Source organism: Physcomitrium patens, chromosome 20, assembly GCF_059467195.1.
Source record: "Physcomitrium patens ecotype Gransden chromosome 20, ASM5946719v1, whole genome shotgun sequence".
NCBI lineage: Eukaryota > Viridiplantae > Streptophyta > Bryopsida > Funariales > Funariaceae > Physcomitrium > Physcomitrium patens.
The window spans coordinates 14917045-14940829 of record NC_143429.1 but is presented as its reverse complement, the minus strand read 5'-3'; the positions used below and the strand labels follow the sequence as shown (position 1 = coordinate 14940829).

The 23785-nt window shown below is 37.1% G+C and overlaps 1 protein-coding gene across 4 annotated transcripts; it reads left to right on the top strand.

The window, feature by feature from the left end:
• Window positions 1-1889: 1889 nt before the first annotated feature.
• Window positions 1890-23202, top strand: LOC112273043 (callose synthase 9). Of its 4 annotated transcripts, none has more exons than XM_024501374.3 (53): window positions 1890-2021; window positions 2241-2385; window positions 2935-3022; window positions 3284-3574; window positions 3913-4010; window positions 4159-4322; window positions 4428-4542; window positions 4970-5080; window positions 5311-5448; window positions 5747-5839; window positions 6382-6476; window positions 6856-6967; window positions 7424-7549; window positions 7947-8023; window positions 8272-8368; window positions 8658-8810; window positions 9288-9390; window positions 9665-9788; window positions 10002-10191; window positions 10362-10414; window positions 10657-10717; window positions 10868-10949; window positions 11156-11205; window positions 11420-11506; window positions 11700-11797; window positions 12037-12067; window positions 12289-12380; window positions 12712-12811; window positions 13043-13206; window positions 13613-13733; window positions 14041-14174; window positions 14750-14837; window positions 15052-15212; window positions 15398-15507; window positions 15649-15795; window positions 16315-16383; window positions 16928-17147; window positions 17414-17528; window positions 17795-17914; window positions 18098-18216; window positions 18333-18416; window positions 18600-18712; window positions 18986-19038; window positions 19147-19323; window positions 19528-19575; window positions 19832-19987; window positions 20420-20533; window positions 20881-20969; window positions 21256-21414; window positions 21556-21778; window positions 22088-22138; window positions 22352-22534; window positions 22678-23202. In XM_024501374.3, the coding sequence occupies exons 4-53, from the start codon at window positions 3340-3342 to the stop codon at window positions 22912-22914; spliced, it is 5940 nt and encodes a 1979-aa protein (XP_024357142.1). In that variant the 5' UTR covers window positions 1890-2021; window positions 2241-2385; window positions 2935-3022; window positions 3284-3339; the 3' UTR covers window positions 22915-23202. The 4 variants fall into 4 exon arrangements, with proteins under 4 accessions (XP_024357142.1, XP_024357144.1, XP_090101341.1 ...); XM_024501376.3 differs by having other exon boundaries at window positions 2866-3022; XM_090245215.1 differs by having other exon boundaries at window positions 2855-3022.
• The last annotated feature ends 583 nt before the right edge of the window (window positions 23203-23785 follow it).

Below are 23785 nucleotides of genomic sequence, written 5' to 3'. Positions count from 1 at the left end.
AAACTACATACATTCAACGAGATTTGGCACCTGATGCCATATCACATGACAATGCCATGGGCCCAATGAGCATGAATAACTTGACTTTTATCATTTTTCAAAAAAATTTCTAATAATTGCATACTTGGATGCCATTTCACTTAACATACATTCATTAGACTAACCTATATTGCTTACATAAGAAAATATTTTAATTTATATTTACATTCACTTAAATTAATATGGAATATTTTTTAAAAATAATAATAATATAAAAAGTTTATCAAAGCAAAAAATATATTATAATTGTGAAAAATAAGCACTTTAATTTAGATTTTAGAAAAAAAAAAATAATTAAAAAATTATACTTAATATGACATTTATAATATTTATTTTTTTGTACTTATATATATATATATATATATATATATATATTTATATTATATAGATGCTTTTAATTTTTTTAGAATATTGTTAATGTAGAAATTTAAAATTGATAAACTTTAGAAGATATTTGTATATTTATTATTCAAATTAATAAATTAATATATTTTGAAATTATAAGTTATTTATATCATAAAAGCTTAATTATCTAATAGTAGATTTAAGCATTTAGAGATTTTATAATTTTTTTTTTTATAATTTCAATATTTTATTAATATTTTTATTAAATATTATTATATTATTATATTATTATATTATTTATTTAAATTCTAATTAAAGCTACAATTTTAACCTATTTTTTATAATATTTTTTTGTACATTACATAAAATATTATATTTCAAAAATTAGTAGGATAATATGATTTTGTAAAGAATAAATAAATATATAAAACCCTTGTTCTATTAATTAAAAATGTTTTTTTGACTAAAATTAAATACATGTATATTTATATATTAATTTAAATTATAAAAATATATTATAATATTTTAAATATATTTGCAACTTAAAAATAATAATATTTTTAACATTAGTTTTATTATTGATATAACAATATGCTTTTAAACTTTTTTTTTGTCTTTTATCAATTAGATTTAAAAAATTAATCCATACTAAAATAGAATGTAGAAATTATTATTTTTATTATTGTTATAATAATAAAATATTGTTTTTAAGCGCTAGTATCTATCAAACAAGGTTAGAGATTTTACAAATGGGATTTGAATTGTCAGTGGTATAATACTGACTTGCCATCGTGTAATAGTTTAAAGTCATTGTAGATAATCTTATATATATCTCTCAGTACAAGCTTGATTGAGACAAATAAAGAATCAAATGGTCTTGTACATGTTTAGATGGTAAAAGCCTTATCATTTGTCTCATTCCTATATGCTACTAAAATATTATATTCTATAACTGATTTGACACTCTAGAATAATTGTGATTTATATTTTATTTATTTATTGTTTCTTTTGGTGGGTCATATTTTCTTGCTTCTATGTTGCAATAAAATGTTATTTATTACTCTAAAATTAGAAAGTGCAAGCTATCCTACTTCACACTCGTTACCACCAGAATTTGACTATCTGAAGGTATCACCTTAAACTCTGTCTTATCTGTCTGATGTCTCAACACCTCTTAAAAGAAAACACCTAATGATAATAATTTAATTTATTTTACATCTTATTTACATCAAAGTATAAAATAATTTATCTCATGAGTTCTAAATAATATATAACAAAAATAGACAATTTTAATAGACTAAAATACAACACAGCCCAAACATAATAGGAGCAACGGTAATAGGAGAAAGTATTGGATATCGGTGAGCAATGACCGGGAAAGGCCACGGAGACAGGGAACGGCATTTGAAATGGAGATGTTCCCCATAGGGAGTGCCCGTGGGAAATCGGGAACCCTGGGAACTCTGGGAATGCTCGGGGTAGTGGGAGGGAGAGAGGGGGCTGGGCTGGGCAGCATCGATGAGGCTGCCCGTCCCCCGTCTTCTTCCTCCTCCTCTCGGTGTTTGCGAAATGCAGCTCCTCCGGCATCGTCATTGCCGTCTCGATCCATGAGCTTGCTGAATTTTCAGGCCTTCCAGGTGTTGCTGCCTCTCGCTCCTCTCAATTATCTCTTGTATCAACAATTGCGTAGTTCCGTTCAGTATTGACTGAGTCTTGCTTCGGTTCAGTTTGTCTCGGAGCGGTGTATGTGGTGATGATTTTATTCCTTTCGGGATGAGTCTCTGGTTTCCGTTTCGCAATTGGAGGTGTCTGTGCGAGAGCGGGAGGTATTTGATCGTCCGTGGCGGTGATTTCAGGTGCTCTTTGGTAGAAGATTGGCTCAGGATTTAATTGTCAATCTTTTTGCCGAGGATGAGTGGTTGTTGATGAGATTTGAGCGATGAAAGACAAGTTTCTGAGTTGCGGTGGCGAGAAGAGGCTTGCAGACATGGAAGAATTTCGGTACGCGCTAAGACCAGTTTTCGATATTCTTTTGAAATTTGATCTTCGATTTTGATTTGGAACAATCCAGATTAGGTGCGAGGTAATTGTTCGCGTTTTGTGCTGCATCGATCAGTTGCTGTTTCATGCGATTCTTGAATGCCTGAAATTTTCGGTCGAAAAAAATTGCCTTTGCCTTCTTCCACGTAGAGTAATTAATTTCACATGAGTCCAGAACCTGTTTTCTTTTCAACGTTGATGGAACCAGTATACTCTATCGTTTGAGTACTGGATAAGTCATCTGGGATTTTTTGAGCTAGGCGTTCTGTTTTCAAGTGAAACGAATTTACACCAGCTACTTGAGGAAGTAGTATGTCTGTAGGAATGGTCCGGTTAGTACAAAAGTGGTGCCAATTTACCTGAACGAGGCTCCTCGAAGGTTGTGCATCTGTGATTACTGTCCAGGATCGCATCATAACTTCGTTTGCAGGTGTATGATAGTTCCGGGACAATATACGGTTTCTTTTCACAAGTTCTAAGCATTTGCATGAATGTCACGTGCAATATCAGTCGAAGAAAATGATTTTGATGCTCGACTCCAAAGAGACGCGATTGATTATAAGCATCGAGATGCACCTGATCAGCTCTATGTGATTCTGTAAGTGCTCCGGTTTAACGTGGACATTAGTTTTTGACCTTCAGTATAAATCCATACATTTACGACCATAAAGGGTCCCATACAGTCCCAAGTCGGTGCATCGCACTTGAAGAAGGTTTCTTTTCCTGTCCAATGTGAAGCTAAAGTATTAACCAGAATATATACATCATTTTACCCCCTTGCAACATTAATTTAGGTCGTCAATGTGAGCAGCTATATGCCATAGTCAGATCTTTTCTCAAGTTCATGGTGCCCGTGTAGGCGTTAGCTGGATTCCGGCACATGCAAGGGAGTACTTGACATAAACAGCTTATGCTATGTCGACGCGATCGCGAGAGCCGAACCGGATCTCTAAACGAATACTCCACAGATGGGAGACACTAGTTTACAGAGCGAAGATGGCGGCGGAGCGGAAAGATTTGACGATGTCGCACGCAGGATCATCTTCTAATACCACTGTACCTCAAAGCTTGCTTCAGCAAGCGAACGTTGATTCCATTTTGCAGGCTGCTGATGAACTTGCACTGGAGAATCCAGATGTAGGACGAATCTGTATGTGCAAATTTATCCTGTTACCTTGTGTTAATTTGAAGTAGCCGCATGGGTTCATTTTATACCTGTGGTATATGGAACATAAGACTTGATGTCTAGTTTGTTTTAATAATTCCATTTCAGAAGCCCGAACTAAATGAATTGAATCGAGGCATATTAATTTGGAGGGAGATTGCTGAACATAGCGTATCTTAGATTTATCTTTTAAGCATAACAATACGCTTTTTCCTCCGTCAAAGCTTCAGCGCATTCTGCCTGCGACCGAGTGGATGATCGTATTCTCTGCGTAATTCGGGAGCTAATGGTTTCTACGCTTTTCGAATTCGAAACCTGTGCAGTGTCCGAGTATGCGTATACTCTAGTGCAAGATCTGGATCCCAACAGTGAAGGCAGGGGTGTGTTGCAGTTCAAGACGGGTTTGTTGTCCGTCATCAAGGTATGCATGCCTTGACCCAAGATTCAAAGCCCTATCAACTTATGAGTACACACTCTTTTGTCCAGTTACATCTCCTTATCCATTTATTTTGCTGCACAGGCGCTGTTGAGTACACTCGTTATGCTTATGAAGTATGTGTTCTCTGCAGCAAAGGCGCTCCAAAAAAGGGGCAGAGAAGATTAATCGAAGTCAGGATATCAACATATTACAAGATTTCTACAGAACATACAGAGAAAGGAATCACCTTGACCAACTGGAGGATGAAGACAGGAGGTTCAAGCAAAGTTATTCCTATGACGAAGATTCAACAACGTGCGTGCTCTCTGTGGAACGCCACATTAACTTTTAGTTAATATGTACCGGTATTTCTTGAATTGAGATGTTCTCAATCGTTGACGTTCGCACTTGTTTGTGCAGAACTGAACAACGGGGCAAGTTGATAAGGAAAATATACACTACAGCAAGAATTCTGAATCAAGTAATTGATGCCCTTCTGAAGCAGAATGAGAAATACGAAGATTTTGATCCAGAGGTAAATCTGCGGAAAGCCCTTCGTTTTGAAGGAAAACCGGATGCACATGCCACAATATATATTCTGTCTGGAAAGCAAACATTCGAATGATACTCTGGTCACAGGAAATTTAACGTGGGGTTCGCTTGGAATGATTTGAACTCTAGTAGCCAGCGTGGGGAATGAATGAATGATGATGAATTCTGAAGTTATATACCTGTATATATTTGACATCATGCTATCATGAAGCATTTTCGATGGATTTCCTTGCGGGTCTTCTCCTCGAGCGGTTGCTGTGTGCACCTGTGGAGTGCATTCCTGACATGGGTATCAATTCTTATTTTCGATGGGTGTAAACATTCCAAGTCATGTTTTTGATGCTGAGGTTCACAAATGAACCACCATGATGCTGTCTCTGCAAGTACCTGACACCTGTGACCTTCATCAGTTGAAAAGGATTATGGAAGAAGATGCACAGAAGGAGAAAGGTTTCAAAGCTTACAACATCTTACCACTCGAGACCCCTGGCGTGGCAAATGTCTTCCATAATTTTCCAGAGGTAAATATTATGATAGGAAATGATATATTATTTACCTCTCTAGGAAGTATACCTTTTCTTCTATCACTACAGCATGAAACTGTTTTTGATGGCGTTCTGCTTACATTGGTTGTGTACTGAAGGTTTGCTTGAATGTAACTACAATACGTGTTTCCGTATTATCTCAAAGATTTGATATTGGTTACTGTGGTAGCGTCCGCTCCATATTTGACTGAGTTTTTTGAGCATAGGTGGTTGGAGCGAAGAGAGCACTTGAGTACAATAGTTCGTCAGCAACGCTCCCTGCGTTCCCGGAGGAAAATTTCGAGAGGCCATCGGATAGGCCGCTGGACATCTTTGATTTCTTACAGTATGTGTTTGGTTTTCAGGTCTGTAGCTTTGAATGCTGAGAATCTTATTTATCTGTTTAGTTTCCTGCTATTTTATTTACAATTTGAATGGAAGTAGGTTAACATCTTTAATAGCGTTGCACTGGTGCACTAGCCATTGCAGGCAGGGTGAAAAATTTAATGATTCACTAAATTAAAAAATTTCTTATGTTTGTTCGGATGCGTAAGCATCCATGTTTGCAACAACGTGCATTTTTACGGCCCTTCATCGTCAGTCACTCGGAATCTGAATTCATTATTGAATGCTAAGAATAGCTGGATTGATGGTGATTTGCAGGTAGACAATGCGGCAAATCAGAGAGAGCATTTGATATTGTTACTATCCAACTCGCAATCGCGATTGGGCGTGCTAGTGGATACGGAAAATAAGGTGCTTTAAATTGCTTGTCAACCATACCTGTCTATTCCAGGAAACACACATAAAAGTTGATTTTAGATATCTAAGATACTCCGAGGCGGGAAAAATGCGAACAACTTTAAAGTAGGGTTCAGTTCATGATCTTTAACAGGCTTAAAGTGATTCACTAAAGTCCTACTTCTTAATTATGATCTGAAAATATATATATATGCAGTATAGGTTGCGAACAATATTTATCTTAATGTTGATAATACCTCTATTTTCAACTCCGTTCAGATGTTATTCTCTTATCCTTGAGACTTGTAAGGGTTGCAGTAAAAGAGGACTTTGTTGATCTTCAAAGTGAAACAGAAACTCTTCATGTTAGCTTGTCTTGGCACTATACTGTACTTCACGATTTTGCATGTTAGTTTGCGAGGTGGCTCTTATCAAGTTGTTACCATATAGATTACCTTGTAGCACTTATGGTGTTTAGCACCTTATTAGAGCTTATTTATTGAAGCCTTGTATGATAATCAACAGTGAGATTTTAATATATTGCATTTTTGTGGCAGCTGGATGATGGGGCCACAAATGGCGTACACATCAGCATGATGAAGAACTACGAGTGGTGGTGCCGGTTCTTAAATAAGGACTCCATGGCAAAACGGTATAGTCTCTGCAGTCAATATCAAGTGCACTGGTCCTTGAATGATGCATATTCTCTGGGTGACTTAGGCTTAGTACAATGCAACATAAGCCACATTTCTACGTGCTTTCACATGCTGACTTTAGTACATGAGCCTCTAATGTAGATGTGTTTTATTGTTGTGCTTAATGTTGCGCTTTAACAACTTACTGTATTCAAGTTTGATGGTCCTACAGCTTGTTTAATTACGGATGTCGAGTGGTTTGCGATTATTAATAAAACAATTATCCTCAATGATATATCTTGGTTGTTTTGTTTTGCGGAATCAATGAACGTGTAAATTAGGTATGGTGGGCGATGATAGATTTGATTAGTAATGGTTTCGACATTTTCCATGCAGAGCCTATTCGACGCAATTAAGGCTATTCCTTACCGCTCTTTATCTGTTAATTTGGGGAGAGGCAGCAAACTTACGCTTCTTACCAGAGTGCCTATGTTACATCTTCCATCATGTAAGGAGCCTATTATCTGCGTATGTATGTTTTTTGTAATTTTTGTTCTAGCATGTTTTTAATCTCACTTTCACCATCTCCATTAACAAAGAACCAGCTTGTTGCATTCTGGTCGTCACATCTTCATTTCTGATCTAATTTTCATTCATTAACTAAAGAAAAATTGCTTAGACAATCAACGTGACATAAATGGTTCGACTTTCAGTAGTAAATATTTTTAAATTATTGGCATATAAGATACATTACAACTCTTCAATAGCTGCCGTATTTGTATATCGTCAGCCTTGAAAGGGCGTTCATGTCGACTAAGATTAATTCAAAATGGTGGGTGTGCTATTCATTCGCGTTCTCAACGCGATATTTTGCAGATCTATGAACCCAGTTTCAGTTAATATGCATGATTGAACAGAAGGACTAGGTCGGACCTAAATTTTGAAATCTCTGATGTGGTTACAGATGGCTGATGAAATGTATGATCTGCTTGATGAGGATGAAGTGAAGAGGTCACGGACGTTCCTCTCTGATTCGCCCCACTCTTTCTTGGACAATATCATAAAGCCTGTTTATGATATTCTAGCTGCGGTAAGGTTTTGATTCATGGTCTATATTCTATTATGCATTCCTGTGGAGCTTCAATTTGCTGCAGGTCTGCATCTGCTGTTCTCAGTTATTTTTGGCCTGCGGAGTTTTATAAAATTACATATGTGTCATCAAGAGAGAAATCGCGTTTGTTCATGTGTAGTTGTGTTACATTGAGTGATGAAAAAAGTGTGGTTTTGAGCTACCCTTCAGTACTTACATTGCCTGTTAATACATAGTTTTATTTCTAGTGGTCATGCATTGCTCCGTTGTGTGGTTTGAGATTTCTGTCGTATGCAGCAACTTCTCGAAGTTGTAGCTTTATTCTGGATTTTGAGTGCTTCCATAAAGATTTCAGAAGTCGTGATTGGTGAATTAGCGGACTTTTTTCTGGATTCAGGAGGCTAAAGTATCTGCCGATGGCAGAAATCCGCATTCTGCCTGGAGAAACTATGATGACGTTAATGAGTTCTTCTGGTTGGTATCTTCCCTTTCATAATAATTTTGGTGGCCCTTCATGTACTGTGTTCACGCCGCTTGTCTGGAATACAACATCAAATCTACTCTCATTTCCCTTTGAGCTACGTCTGCTCATGCCGAAATATCAACTAGTTATAAGATCTCTTTATGGTTATTTGTATTTAGCTATTCTAAGAACCTTTTAATTCATTTATAGTAGGTTTTTATTTTTAATAAATCTTGTTCTCTTGCTTCATTATGAGCAGGGCGCCGACTTGCTTTGAGCTATCATGGCCTTGGAGGCTTGATGCAGGATTCTTCAAAAAGCCCGAGAAAGTGATTTACTCAGAAGCTGACAGATGTGTAAGTTTATTCACCATAGGCACTCATGTAGTATCATTTTTTTATTTTATTTTAATTTTTTTTAATTTTTTTTCTGTGATGTTGGTTTAATTCTTTTTTTCTTTTTAAGTGCATTTTTCTATGTTATATCTAACGTAGAAAGGTATAATCGGTGAAATATTCCAAACTTATTGATTGCTTAGACCTGAACTTATTTCAACTTCTTATCTATTGGTCTCATTTCTTTTTTACTTTTCTCATCTTCTGTGAGTGTAAAATGATGAAGCTCATGAACCGAGTTCATTTGTAGGAGCAAATACCAGAAGAACCGGAGGAGCCACAAAATTTGGGTGAAAAACGGGAGAAAAAAGTAGGAAAAACCCATTTCGTTGAGCACCGGACTGGCTTCCATATTTATCATAGCTTTCATCGTCTTTGGATTTTACTTGTGTGCATGCTTCAGGTAAACAAGCCGTTTGTAAACAAATTTGATTTTTTTTTTTTCGTTTCTGTTTGTTTTGTTTGTTTTTATTTTTGTTTCTGTTTGTTTAATTGTTTGTTTGATTAGTTTTTTTCGTTACTTTTGTTATTGTTGTTATTTTTGTTATTTTTTCTATATTTTTTAATGTTTTTTTTTATTTTTTTTTTGATTTTTTTTTTGATTTTTTTTTTTTTGTTTTTTGCGTACTTATAGTCATATCTGAATTCAATCTCACTTCTAATATTCCCTCCTTTGAACTCTGATCTATAGCCGTGCTCATAGTACATTACTAGATCATGCTTTTTTTTTGAGTTATATTTGAACTGCATCATGCTTGCTGACTTCATCACATAGCAATATACATTACAAGCTGACTTTGATAATTAGCGTTGAACGAATCATTGATCTCATCATTGGTGGGAGCTAGTTTCATTGACATGCTGTGTGCCTGTACCGTAGGGGCTGGGCATATTTGCCTTTTGTGACCGCAGATTCACTGTTCGAACTGTTAAGTTTGTAATGAGTGTTGGGCCTACTTTTGTTCTCATGAAGCTCCTCCAATGTGAGTCGTCTTTTTAGCTCTGTCTAATGCTTGTATCTTTCATATGTTCTAGTGTTCTATTTTACGAAACATAGACGAACCTCAAACTTTAGTTCACTCACTCAGGGCATATATATCATACCGATTAAGTTATTGGGCTAAAGTTAGGATGATTGGAGACTTTTAAGTTGAGTTACCACTTTTAGGTCAAAAGTACACCACGCTTGGCTGCTGTGAACCTATTGGTTGGTTCTCAAACTATTGTCAAGTGAACTGTTTGTGGTTATGTGTGCAGCTGTGATGGATGTCACCTTGACGATTGGGGCTTATAGAAGCACTCGAGCACGGAACATCTCGAGGATGTTGATGCGTTTCACTTGGTTCACCATCCTCTCAGCAGTCGTAGTCGTGCTATATGTGTGAGTCTACCGAATATTCTATGCAAGTAGAATATGTATTTCACTCTTAAATATTCTTGGATATAGCATGCCTTTCATTGCGAGGTCGTAAGATTGTAGACTATTTTACAGCCTATTGACCATTGTGCTATTATTTAAGTGTGGCTCATGCCCCTTGTAGATAGCAACCATGGTAAATGTGGTTGTAACTCTAGGTGATTTTCCTGGTTGCAGGAAGACAATCGAAGAGGAAAACGGTGGATCAGGAACTAATACTTGGTTTAGGGCCTTTTACTTAGTGATGGGCATTTGTGGTGGCCTGCAACTCTTTTTCGCTTTGATACTACGTGTTCCCTGGTTTCGGATGCAAGCAGATAAATGTTCAAATTTTTATGTGGTACAGTTCGTTAAATGGGTACATCAGGTACTTCTGTCTTCAACCCGGCTACTGCTTCTGATTATGCAAGAATTTCTCTTTATTTAATATCCACCAGGTTTAGTGCAACAGCGCTAACTGATAGCTTATTGGTGGATGCCCCACGCATTTACTTGTAAAAATTTTGACACCTTTTTGGGCGGACATGTTATAATCAGGAGAGATACTACGTGGGAAGTAAAATGTACGAGAGAACTCGTGACTATTTCACGTAAGAAATTCTTTCATGACATAATCGTAAAATCAATTTGTTGCCATTTGATTGCAAATCCACTATTTTGAAAGTCCTGTGCACAGAAATTTTCAATTCAAATCGATTCTATGATACTATGCACAGCCAGGTATATGATATAGTTAGAAGTGAAATATGATACATTGTGAAATAGAAAGCTCTCAATGTATTTCACAACTTTCTAAATGTTGAAATCCCCGTTCTGTCATCGATTTCTACAGGTACACTTTATTCTGGTTTGTTGTTGGAACTTGCAAGTTTGCCTTCAGCTATTTTTTGCAGGTATGATCATTTGGTTTATCGTGCTCTGATTTTCTCCTAGGAAGAATATTCAGTAACTTGCATAGCTATTAGTTCATGTTTTCCCGGAAAACTTGGATTTTAAGGAGCTATGTTGGTGCTTTCCTTATGTATGTGGTTTGAAGAGCACAGATCCATCCTATGGTGGAACCGACAAGAACTATCATCGGTATCCGAAATATCAATTACCGATGGAAAGATCTCGTTTCTCAGAGTACTTTTCTTCCAGCTGTTAATGCGCCCTCATGTTATTTGATACAATCTTTTCTTAAGCTCTCTCTGGAATACATGTTTGAATCTTAGATATTTTGTTCATTCCACCATCGTAGAGTTTCTGTATGTTATGTGATGAATCGGGAGGAAATTGTGATTGCGAGCAGTAAAAATAATATTGATGTTGTACGTGCTATATCTTGACAGATAATTATAATGCCCTTACACTGGTGTCTTTGTGGGCTCCTATTGTTATGGTAATCATCCTCACCTGTTATGTCTTGTTTTTCTATTTCGGCCTTGCTTTTTCTTTGACAATTAGCTGGTCGAATTTTAATTGACGGGCTTTGATGTCACTCAAGGAAATCCCTCTGCATTATTAATAAAGTCAAGCTATATTACTGGAAAATCGTGATTGCCAACTTGCAAGTTCGTATGAAGCAAGTTATTGATTGAAATATTTGCTCACAGGTTTACTTCCTGGATACACAAGTGTGGTATACGATAATTGCTGCTCTTGTCGGAGGGTTGGTTGGTGCCAGGATGCATCTTGGGGAGGTATCTTTCAACTTGAACTCTCACCAATGTGCACCTTGCTACAGATGTTTGTGTATGCAGATTACGCTGCAGATCTGAATCAGTAAGAAGCTGACTAGATTTTTTACATTTCTTCTTAGCATAAAGCATCTACCCATCTGTCTCAGCTTGAAATTTCTATTGTTGTTCAAGAAATTATTTTTATTCATGGCAGATCCGATCTCTTGACATGTTGAGGTCGCGGTTTTCTTCTTTGCCGGGCGCATTCGTCAAGAACCTAGTTCCCTCCAGAGGTGGTTGCCACTCTCAAATGTAAACATATTCGTTACTACTTTTCACTTTCACAAGTATGGCATGATATTTAATTGCAAGCATAGAGCAGACCAGATTGAAGTTACTGAACCATTTATTTTTCATGCTGATTGTTTCATGCCTACTTCTCTTCTTCTAGTCAGTACCTCTTTGACTTGTGGATATATTCAGCTAGAAACGATTTGAATTCTTTATGAATAGTATTCTCTTCTCTCTGATTCCCTTTTAACTCTTCGCAGGGATGTAAATGTTCCTCTTAGTGCAGTCAAGGTGCAGTGCCAAACTTGCCTACTACCTAGCATAATATCTTGCATGTTTTTCTATGATACGATCTTATGAAATATTTCTCTTGGTCATTCATCCCATCAGCTTTACTTTTGTTTTACTGGTGAGGCTATATTTTGCATTAGTTCATAGCAGGTTTTCTTGCACATCTACCTGTAACATTGTGTACTATGACTGAATTCGCTACCTGTGAGCTGGCCTTGCAGCCTGGGAATCCAAAAGTTGATGCCATTCGATTTGCTCCACTGTGGAATGAGGTCGTTCTCTCCCTGCGTGAAGAAGATCTCATCAACAACCGGTAAGGGCCTGAGCTCTTCTGTCAGTTGTACGATCACCGAAGATTTTCACCTTATTTACCACCTCTGTATCATTGCTACGTTGTGAACGGATGTGAAAAGTTCCATCCTAAGTTGCGCAATTTGAGAAATTACTGAATTATTTGAAATCCCGGGAATTGTTTCGATTATCGATCCGAGGTGTACTGTAATTTTCTGATCACTACCCGAATAGCTATTTTATGACATAAGCCTATATTCTGTGCAATGGAACATGTCAACGATTACATTTGCTTCACGTTTTTCACTGTTACAAGGGATAATTTCTCATGTATCATCGTGATGTTTTGTCAGAGAGAGAGACTGGTTGCTTATGCCTGACAACATGATCACTCTTACTGCGTTGGGGCAACACACATTGGTTCAGTGGCCTTTATTCCTACTTGCAAATAAGGTTAGTGTTCATGTATCATTTCATCTTGGTTTCAGTTTTACATGTTAGAGCATTTCACATGGCTGTGATTCTGTGATTCTGTGATTCTGTATAGGATCTCAGTCTTTTTACGAGGCATAATCGGCTGATAGAAGAGTAACAACTTGAAACATTCGGAATCTTCATTCATGAAGTTGAATCGAGTCATTTGCGTGGTTATGCTTGAACCTCAACTCGCTACTGGATTAACAGGTATATATTGGATTAGAAATCGTACATGAAAACAGGCATGGTAATCAAGCTGAGCTATGGGACAGAATCAAGCACGATACATATTTGGATTACGCTGTGCGGGAAGCATATGCATCTTCACAAAGTGTCTTGTGGGACATATTGAACGAAGATGGCCGTGCGTGGTAGGTGGTTGCTAGCGTTTATACCTGTTTCCTTAGTTTTGTTGCGAGTCCTCTGTATAAAGTTGGGGTGTGATGCCGTTTCTCAACCTAACCTGCCAGCAATTAACAATTATTTCAAGTGCAAAGAAAGCTCAGATTAGGATCGCTGTATCGTGATGATAAGTGGATCGCTGTATCGAATTTCAGCTACTTGTGGACTTTGATGGGATAGTTACTTGCTTCTTGTGGGAGTTTTCCTTGAAGCGTATATTGAAGAAAACATGTTTGACCTCTGATAGTATTACAAATTTTACGATCTCCTTCAGGGCTTTAGAGACTGGAGCTTTACTTTAATTCTCCAGGTTGTAAAGGCTACAGCCATATGAAGGCATTACTTATGAATAAGCGATACTTCTGGCTTGAACAGGATAAGACGTATCTATCAAGACATTGATGATGCTATTGAAAGTTCTCTTCTATTGAAAAAGTTTAATTTCGAGGATTTTGGCGACGTCATGGAAAAAATCTTAAATCTGACAGAAATCCTGGTATGTTTTTTCCCCCTTAGAAATAGAGATTTCCCCAAATCCATTCAGGGCCATTATTGTTTATGCACCTTACTATTTTCTAGAGATGTTCTTGTGTCCTGTAGTGCTGGTCTCCTTTTTATAACCTTCTATATCGAGGACTTCATGTGTCCACATTACTCTATTCATATTTTAATAAAAGAAGATCATGTCAATTCTTTCGGACCGACTGAAGAATCGTCACTAATTTTTTTGGAAAGTTATTGGTCTACATTCAGATGTGTTTATAATTCCCTCTTTGAAGAAGGTTCATTTTGTTATGATTCAGGTGACTGAGCCTAAGAAAGACGATGAGGACGGGAGACACGAAGAAGAGTCTAAGTTGCATGAAAGTGCAATTGGGGCGTTAGTGGACTTGTATGAAGTCGTGATGCGGGATTTTATTATGGATTCGAACCTCAGGTGTGATGTTCGAAATGTGTGATCTATCAAATCTGAGATTTGAATAGAAATGGATATTACTGCTGTCTTTGGGTTTCACAAGGAGGGCAAGTTCCAAGTTCATTCCTGCAGGTTGAATGTTATGTTGTTCAGATGGGTCTATCACGTTGCGCCATCTTCTGGATTCTGAAACTTCCACCTCCAGATCTCCTCTTCCCCTTTATTTACCTGCTTCAATATCTCCAAATTTAGAACATAGGAACTGTCATATGTTTTATGAATTGGACGATAATTGATCTGGTGATATCTGATGATAGTATTATATCGATTTGACTGCAGTGAATTTGGACATGTTTCCGTTAGATCTTTTTATAGTGTTTGGGTTGTGGGAGCACACTTTTAATATATTTTTTTAATTGTCATCCCTTGTAACATATTTGGATAAATTACCTAGTTTAGCTTATTTTATCTTTGTATTCATGGTTTTTGGGCCGTTAAGATTCTGAATCGCATATCTATGGTTGAGTTTTATTTTCTTTGTACTAGTTTAGAGGAAGATCGTCAACTTAGATTCTTTCTTGTCTTTTGTGCTCCAGGGCTAATTATGAAAGTGACACAGTGTTACAAGCTTCAAAGCAGGATGGTTCTCTGTTCAGTCAATTGAAATGGCCCACAGGGCAGGCTGTAAGTAGTCTCCATCTTGAAAATTACTCGTTCTTCCAATCTTCGAACTACGGCTTATCTTACCACATATAGCACCTTTGAAAGTTTCTTTTATTTGGTAAGGTGCGCGACAGCACTTTGAAATATCGTACTTGAAGAGAGCTTCTAATTCTTCTTTTCATTTTTACTGAATAGTACTAAGGTAGCTGGTCCCTCAATTATGTGGCATGTACAGAAAGAACAAGTTCGACGACTTAATTACATTTTGGCAATCAAGGATTCGGCATTAAATGTTCCAGTTAATTTAGAAGCTCGTCGACGTTTGCAATTCTTTAGCAACTCACTGTTTATGTCAATGCCTCAGCCACCACCTGTTCGTAAAATGATTTCTTTCAGGTCCCTACATCTCTCCTCTCTCTATATTTATTTATCATTTTACGATGTTCGTGCTAATTTTGTTGTTACAATGAGATGAAACTATTTTTTTTGTGTCTTTTATTCTTCTCTTTTTTGATGTATTTTCTTTCTAGGTGAGATGTGATCTAAATGCAATTTCCGGTTGGGTGGTGATTGTTTTGCAGTGTGCTCACTCCTTATTACGAAGAAGATGTGATGTACTCCAAGAAACAGCTGGAAGATGCGAATGAAGATGGTATTACCATCCTTTATTATCTGCAAACTATTGTTCCAGGTTTGTGCAATCATCTCAAACCTTTCTATGTGCAAACATCCAGTTGCACTGATAGTAAGCATAGAGGAGGCTATTTGTTCCAATTTTATTCTCCCCTTCAATTTTTTTCTTCTTTTAACAAGTCAAGTCATGTAAATGCAGACGAATGGACAAATTTTCTTGAGAGAATGTATCCTAATGTAGGTTACAATCAATTGAAAACCTTCAGCGAAAAAGCTTTTAGCGAAGAACAATTTCTAGAGTTACGTCTATGGGCTTCGTATCGAGGGCAGACCCTTGCACGAACAGGTGAGGTGGTATTGCTGTCTTTGAGTTGGCCACTTTTTCGGGCTGTGAGGCATGACACTTTTAGAGTGGTGCTTAGGATTATTAGATACTCTATGCTCTTGGATTTTTACTATATTTATTTGCCTGCAAATCATTGCATTGGTTATGTACAATTGTTGAAGAGACATTGTCACATCTAAATTCCAGGACCATTAAACGTCTTGCTTTTAAGTAAAAGAATCTTGACAATTCTTGTCAGACGCCGACGAGAATTGACAAGTTCTTGATCTCTAGACTTATTATTTGCCTTGTGTAGTCTTTTTATGTATATTGTTACATTGTTTTGTTAATGATGGCATGACGTCGTTCTGTTCTTTTTGCCTCGTTTTTAATCAGATAAGTATTTTATTAGTGAGAATTTTAATGAGCATTTCTGAATTACCACATTTAGCACTATGGTATAAATAGATCATCATTGTTTTCCGTACTGGTTAGTAATTATGAATTCAAGTCTATTTCTGATGTAGTTCTGTTTTGCAGTTCGTGGGATGATGTATTATAAAAGGGCTCTTGTATTACAAGCACAACAAGAGGGTGCTTCAATGGAAGGTGCTGGTTTCTTATTGATCAGCGTACAGAACCCGAACATGTTTTGTGTTAGGAATGCTTAGGTTTAGCAAATACTGCTCAAGGAAACCAACTTATCTAAGATCATATCAAGGGAAGACTTTGAAGCATAGTATTATATTATAAACGCACAAAACACCAAACTCATCTGCTTGATCATCATGACACAAGAACTTATAATATTCTTTCTTTTATATTATGTGAATATATTAAGTGGATTATTTATTTACTTGATTGTTTGAGTCCGTAATGCTAACTTGATGATCACTAAGCATTTGTGAATATAAAATTCTCTTTCATTTTACAACATCCTTTATGTCGGGTAAAATCCAAAAGATTCGCCGAGGATCATGCCCTCGAAGGCAGTTTGGAGCTAACAAAAATATCCCTGGGAAGTGATCAGGAAGTCCGCGCTTGTGTGTCGAGCTTCTCAAGTAGTTCTGGTTGTATTTTTAGTCTTCCAAACGCTTTATTTTCTCATTCAGCACAAATACCTGACTTGTATTTCTTAACTTTATTGATATAGAGGACGAGGAGGGAGGACATAATCTTGAAGGAAATGAGCTTACAATTGTTAATGTGAACACACCTCGCACTCCGAAGGGGTCTCTGGTGAGGACTGCAAGAGCTCAGGCGGAGCTTAAGTTTAGTTACGTTGTCACTGCTCAAAATTACGGGAAACATAAGAGCAGCTCGACACCAACACAGCAGGAAAAAGCTGCAGATATATTATATCTCATGCATAAGTACGTTTTTGTCCCATTGTTTAACCTCTGCTCTTGTTCTTTGTCAACATTTTCTGGAAAAATTATACGTGAAAACCGCAGGATGACGTGTTATTTTTGGTCTTCTAGTAATAGGTTTCTTACCGATATTTGTGTTCACTTTGAGCAGTTCAATGATTTTCTGGTTGTGTCATTCGATCGACCTGGGATAAGAATTTATCAGCTACTGGGCAATAAAAATTTGATTTATCATGCGAAGTGATTGATCTTTTAACTTGAAATGGCAGGAATGATTCTCTAAGGATAGCTTACATCCATGAAGCGAAGAAGACAATTCGCGGAAACCTGGTCAGTGAGTACTACTCCAAGCTTCTTAAAGCTAGTCCTGGTGGAAAGGATGAGGTAATGATCAAGTTATACCTTCTCTTAAACTCGTGCCTTAAGAGGTTCCCAGTGCTCTAATGGTGGTAGTCTTCATGGCACATATATGGTTCAGCCTTGCAAAATTCTTTCCCGCACACACACATGGATTTTTGATTCACAACAGCCGAGTTAACCAAGAGTCCCTATCTGCCATCGTAGCATTTTTTTTTTATTTTTTTATTTTTTTTTTTAATTTCATTTTATTTTATGTTATCTCCTTTTTCTTAGTGAAATTTCTTGTGTAGGAAATATATTCTATCAAACTGCCTGGAGCAGTCACTTTGGGAGAAGGAAAATCTGAGAATCAGAATCACGCAATTGTGTTCACACGTGGAGAGGCCCTTCAGACCATCGACATGAACCAGGTTGTTATGATTATTTTTTTCTGGACACATTAGAAAGTTAATATCAAGTTAACATTAATCAAATACGAGTTATTACAGTTTGATCACACTATATCGGCGTTAGTGGTTCTTTTCCACATAGATATTATGTATGTGAGTTATGTAGCAACTACCTGTCTAATGGTATCCTGTTTTGTGTTCAAGGAGCATTACTTAGAGGAAACTCTTAAGATGCGCAATCTCCTTGAAGAGTTTGATTCGAAGGATCATGGACTTCGTTCCCCTACCATTCTTGGAGTTCGTGAGCATGTCTTCACAGGCAGGTGTGGCCATGGTTTGTCCAAGTCAAATTCAAAAGTATCGCATATCTCTTATATTTAAGCACTTTTGTATTTGAAAATTATTGAATCTCCCCTCTGATGTGCTTTCTGGTTTGTAGTGTATCATCGTTGGCGTGGTTCATGTCTCTGCAAGAAAGGAGCTTTGTTACCCTTGGGCAACGAGTCCTGGCGAAGTCACTTAAGTGAGTTTTCTGGCAAGTTCTGACTATTTTCTGCATATTTGTTAGATTGTATATTTCTTTCATATCTTCAACCTCTTAAGGATAAGAAAAAGTTGTAGGGGAACTCAAGAACTTTGAAAAGCTTTCTTGCACATGTCATCAAAGTTTCGATGACTTTGTATGATTAATTCGCATGCTCGGCAGGGTAAGAATGCACTATGGTCATCCCGATGTTTTCGATCGGATATTCCACATAACAAGGGGAGGTATCAGCAAATCTTCAAAAGAGATCAATCTGAGTAAAGATATTTTTGCAGGTTTGATTTCTTGATGCCTATACTTTCCATCTAATACTATCTATTACTATCTACGTGAGAATATGACAAACTTGTGACTGTATGTGCGTGTATGTGTTGTTTAAGCCTTATCCGGATTTGTCTATTTATGTTGTGTAAAGTTATTACCAACATGTTTGGGAAGTAAGCTAGTGTTTACGTGAATGCTGCTTTAGTTACTGCTTTTTAGGAGTAAGGTCATGCCAATATTCATGAGACCCACATATCTTACTCTCTTCTTCAATTTTTATGTAGGTTTTAACTCGACGTTACGGCAGGGAAATATCACTCACCACGAATACATTCAGGTTAGTTGTGTCGACGCCTTTAAATTCGGAACACATGAGCACCATTGGCTGCGTTTCACTGAGGCATCTAATCTGTTACTGAGTTTTACAAGGGTGTGGGGATGGCAGTGCGGGAAGGGACGGGACGTAGGTTTGAACCAAATTGCAGCTTTTGAAGGCAGAGTTGCTTCTGGAAATGGGGAGCAAACGATTAGTCGTGATATATATCGTTTGGGCCAGCTTTTTGACTTCTTCAGAATGTGCTCCTTCTTCTTTACGTCCATTGGTTTCTATTTCACGACAATGGTTGGTGATCTTGAATCCATCCTAGTTCACGTATGGCACTCTGTTGTCCTGTATTTTACTCCATAGATGTACACACCACTTGTCTAACGGCGCACACTGCCGACTTATTTTTCAGTTCTATCGTTTGCTACTCTGTGTTTGTTGTGCACAAATAATCCCACAGTTTAATTTGTTTTTGTTTTAACGATACTGATTGGGTGGCAGTTGACTGTCTTAACTATTTACGTGTTCCTGTACGGAAAAATATATCTGGTATGTGATTCTGCGGCAACATTCATATCTTGGTAGCTTGACGTAGCTAAGTTGTTTTTTGCAATCTGGCACTAATCGGATCTAATTCTTTTTATTTCAATCAACTATTGACTGATCTGTTCCATATGAAAACTTAATTTTAGATTGATCTGGCCACTAATGATAAAATGTCAGGGATGTTCAACTTGTAGTCCTGCATTATCTGTATGGACGTCTATGTAAAACTTTAATAAATTCTATTGTTGGTAAATTATAGGCTCTCTCAGGTGTTGATGAAGTGCTCAAACAGAATAACTTGTTGGAGAACACGGCCTTGCAATCAGCGCTAAACACGCAGTTTCTTCTTCAAATTGGTATCTTCACAGCTCTGCCAATGATCGTGAACTTCATTTTAGAACAAGGAGTCTTGCCGGTATGGGGCTTCATCAAATTCTCCTTTGAAGTTGCTCGATTTTCTTTTTGTAGTAGAGTTTGCACTGCCATTTGTTAAGGTTTAAGTTTCATGTCTGATTGCTGCTGCATTTTATTGTTTCAACTAAAAGTTCTATTCGAAGACCAAATAATGGGACTTTTTGCGATTCATATGAGCCTTAGTTAAGACACCCAATCGTAATTAACAATGTGTGTAGTATACCTTATCAGTCCTCTGCTTAACTTGAAATTCTCTGAGGGGAATATTGTGCTTCTCTACTTCATTATCACTCCTAAGGTCCACTGTCTAGATTTATGTAGTCGTATCATCCTCCTATATGCTGATGCTTTTTTTTAATGAAGCACTCCAATAATAAGTGTGAGAGTCAGTTTCTGACTTGACTTATCTCAAATATTGTGATGCCTGTTGCAGGCGGTTATCAGCTTCCTTACCATGCAGTTCCAATTAAGTTCAGTATTCTTCGCATTTTCACTTGGAACACGGACTCATTACTTTGGCCGTACACTTCTTCATGGTGGTGCTAAGGTATGGAGTCATGAGCCTTTTAAACATGTTACATGCCGATTTTTGTTTTTGACTCTGCGGTTCCTGATACTGGTTAGGAATATGCATGATTGTACATGTACACTTTGCATATCTTTCTTATTTTTGGATTGAAATTCAAGACTCGTTTTAGAAGGTTCTTACTTGCTGAGCTTGCTTGGTATCAATGTAATCTTGTCTGAGATTGGAGTCTCTTCCTACAATCACAGTAGATGAGTTTGGCGAGGAAAGTTACATGACTTGGAGCTTCGAAGTTGCTTGCCACCTCCCAAGACCTTATTTATAGCTTCTTTCTTATTTTGTGGTGGATGTTTGTGTTCAACTCACAGTATAAATCTACTGGAAGAGGTTTTGTTGTCGAACATATTCCATTTGCTGAGAACTATCGTACTTACGCACGGAGTCATTTCGTAAAGGGGTATGATTTCTTTCTTCATGACAATCTTGCTTTTGTGTAACATGCAATCTTCAAAGCTGTACTTAAAGAAGTTAGTCCCCTTGGTTTTATTTTGTTGAAATTTATTAAGCTCTTTTACCTAAAGTTGAAGATCTTTTCATGTAAGGCTTCTCTTGCTTAATTGTTGAAGGCTTGAGGCACACTTTTTATTTGTTCTGCTTGTCTTGGTTACATGTAAACGGACACAGTATAGCCTCTTAACCAAATTCACAAAGTTAAATATTCAACCTTTGTTACTTTCTTGCAGAATGGAGATTATTATGCTGCTCATTGTTTACGTTGTCTACGGAGCCTATAATCGGTCTAATGCCAGCTACATTCTTCTCACATTTAGTAGTTGGTTTCTTGCTCTCTCATGGTTATACGCTCCTTTCATCTTCAATCCTTCTGGATTCGAATGGCAGAAGTAAGATAACTCAACCAATCTTGATCATGTGCGACAGACTTGTCATTGTTGGCCCTACTTAGACTAGCATGGTTTTCTTCCAGGATGTAGTTCGGATATTCCAGATGTGAAGTGATTCTAATTTTCATTCTGTAACTTCAGGACCGTGATAGATTTTGAAGACTGGACAAACTGGTTATTTCACAAAGGAGGGATTGGAGATGAAGGGAAAAAGAGTTGGGAAATTTGGTGGGACGAGGAGCAAGCTCACGTTCAGACGTTCAGAGGAAAGTTTTGGGAAATCATTTTCAGTCTGCGGTTTTTCATATTCCAGTATGGTATAGTTTATACCTTAGATGCTGCTGGCAATGACAAATCTTTATGGGTAAGTTAGCATGTTGTCTTTTGGAGCATAATGTCCTTGAGTGTGTTTACTCATGTTGAAACAGACAGGGAGGAGATTTTATGAAGCGATCGATTCATGGAGAGCTACGTATTATAATCATAGGGGAAAGCTACGCTTATTTGATTATAAAGACAAACTGCTCGAAAAAAATCGGTCTCTCAAACCGTAGGAATCAGCACATATTAGTAAGATTTATTGTGACAGGACTCTGTTATACTTAGATGAGGGCTCCGTCCGTTACAGTTCATCAGCGTTAATATTTTGAGGGCTCTTTGTGGAGTGAAACAGGTTTATGGATACTCCTGGGTAGTGCTTCTTGGTATATTTCTTTTATTTAAGGTGGGTATCGCTTTCTGGTAGAAGATTGATCGGATTACGTAGTCATGTTATGGCATCATCGAATTGGGTCTTAAAATTAGTTGTCAGTAGTTCATGAGTATATGTAACCAGCATGTAGATTGCTCTTCAATTTCAGTTCATTTTCGTTTAGACCTCAGTCTTAAAGTGTGGGTCGTAACATCAGATTCTTGATTTGGTCACGTTGATATACAGATTTTCACCTTCAGCCGTAAAGCATCAGCAAACTTCCAACTTATCGTGCGACTTTTACAAGGCGTTGTGTTCCTGGCTGCTGTTGCTGGTGTGAGCGTGGCAGTGGTTCTGACACGACTCACAGTTGGTGATGTGTTTGCAAGTATATTGGCTCTTGTTCCAACAGGCTGGGGCCTTCTCTCTGTAAGTATTCCTTTCTGTGTATGCGCACTGAGGACACACACGAGGTTTGCATTGGAGATTGTTTGTAGTCTAGTAATAAATGGAAATGGAAATATCATACATAAGGTTATCTGATGCTTTGGATCCTCATTCAACGTGTGCAGATCGCTATTCCATTGCGTCCAATCTGCAAGTGGTTTAGGATTTGGGGTTCAGTACGAGGAATTGCTCGGCTTTATGACGCGGCCATGGGAATAGTACTGTTCATGCCCATCGCCCTGTTGTCATGGTTACCCTTCGTCTCCACATTCCAAACTCGTCTCGTTTTCAATCAAGCGTTTAGTCGTGGTCTTGAGATCAACATTTTGTTGGCTGGGAATAATCCTAATCCTGCTCTGTAGTCTGTACAGTTTTTGCATTTTTTATCACCACTGAACTTCAAGTCGTATTTGTTTTCATTCAGTTGTAACAATTATATCTCCATTAGAATGCACTAGCAGTGTTTGTATGTAGTTTTGATGCATGTACATATCAAACCGAGGCATTTTTTGGGTACGTCGACTGAGAAATCTTGTAGCATTGCAACTGAGGCATCAAATGGCTACTGTATGAGAAAAATACTGTGGTCTATGTTATCATGCATCTTGTGCTCGTCTACAAAAAATTAAAGTCAAGATTTCCAAAGTTCACATGCATGAATGTGATGCTCAAATGAGTGCCACTACTCGGATGGAAGAATTTCCAAAGAAACAGGTTTCATCAATTGATGTTAAATCTTTATGTTCAAGTTTTCGAATTTTTTTTATAGCATAGTAAAATGATAAATAGCGTTAAATTTTAGTTATTAAATTAAAAAATATATATTTGCAACTCATTCTATGTGTGCATGTGCATGAATCGAACTTATATTTATTCACTTATAAAAAAGAAAATTAGATTGATATGACTGTTAAGCTTAATATTCATCCATGTAAGTTACATTGAAAGTTTGCTACTATTTCAATGATAAAGAAATCTAAACAATTAACATGGATTATACAAAATAGGAAATTAATAGTACTGATTTCAGAACAATGAAAGATGAAATAAAATCAAGCAACAAATACAATTACATATTTAAGTAACAATGAATCACAAGTGGGATTGTATATTTGGATATATATATATATATTAGCTGATGAAGAATGTAAAATAAATCAAGTTTTGAAATGTGTTGCATCACTTATACACGACATGATATAGAATAAAATGTAATACTTTACAAGGCAGCTT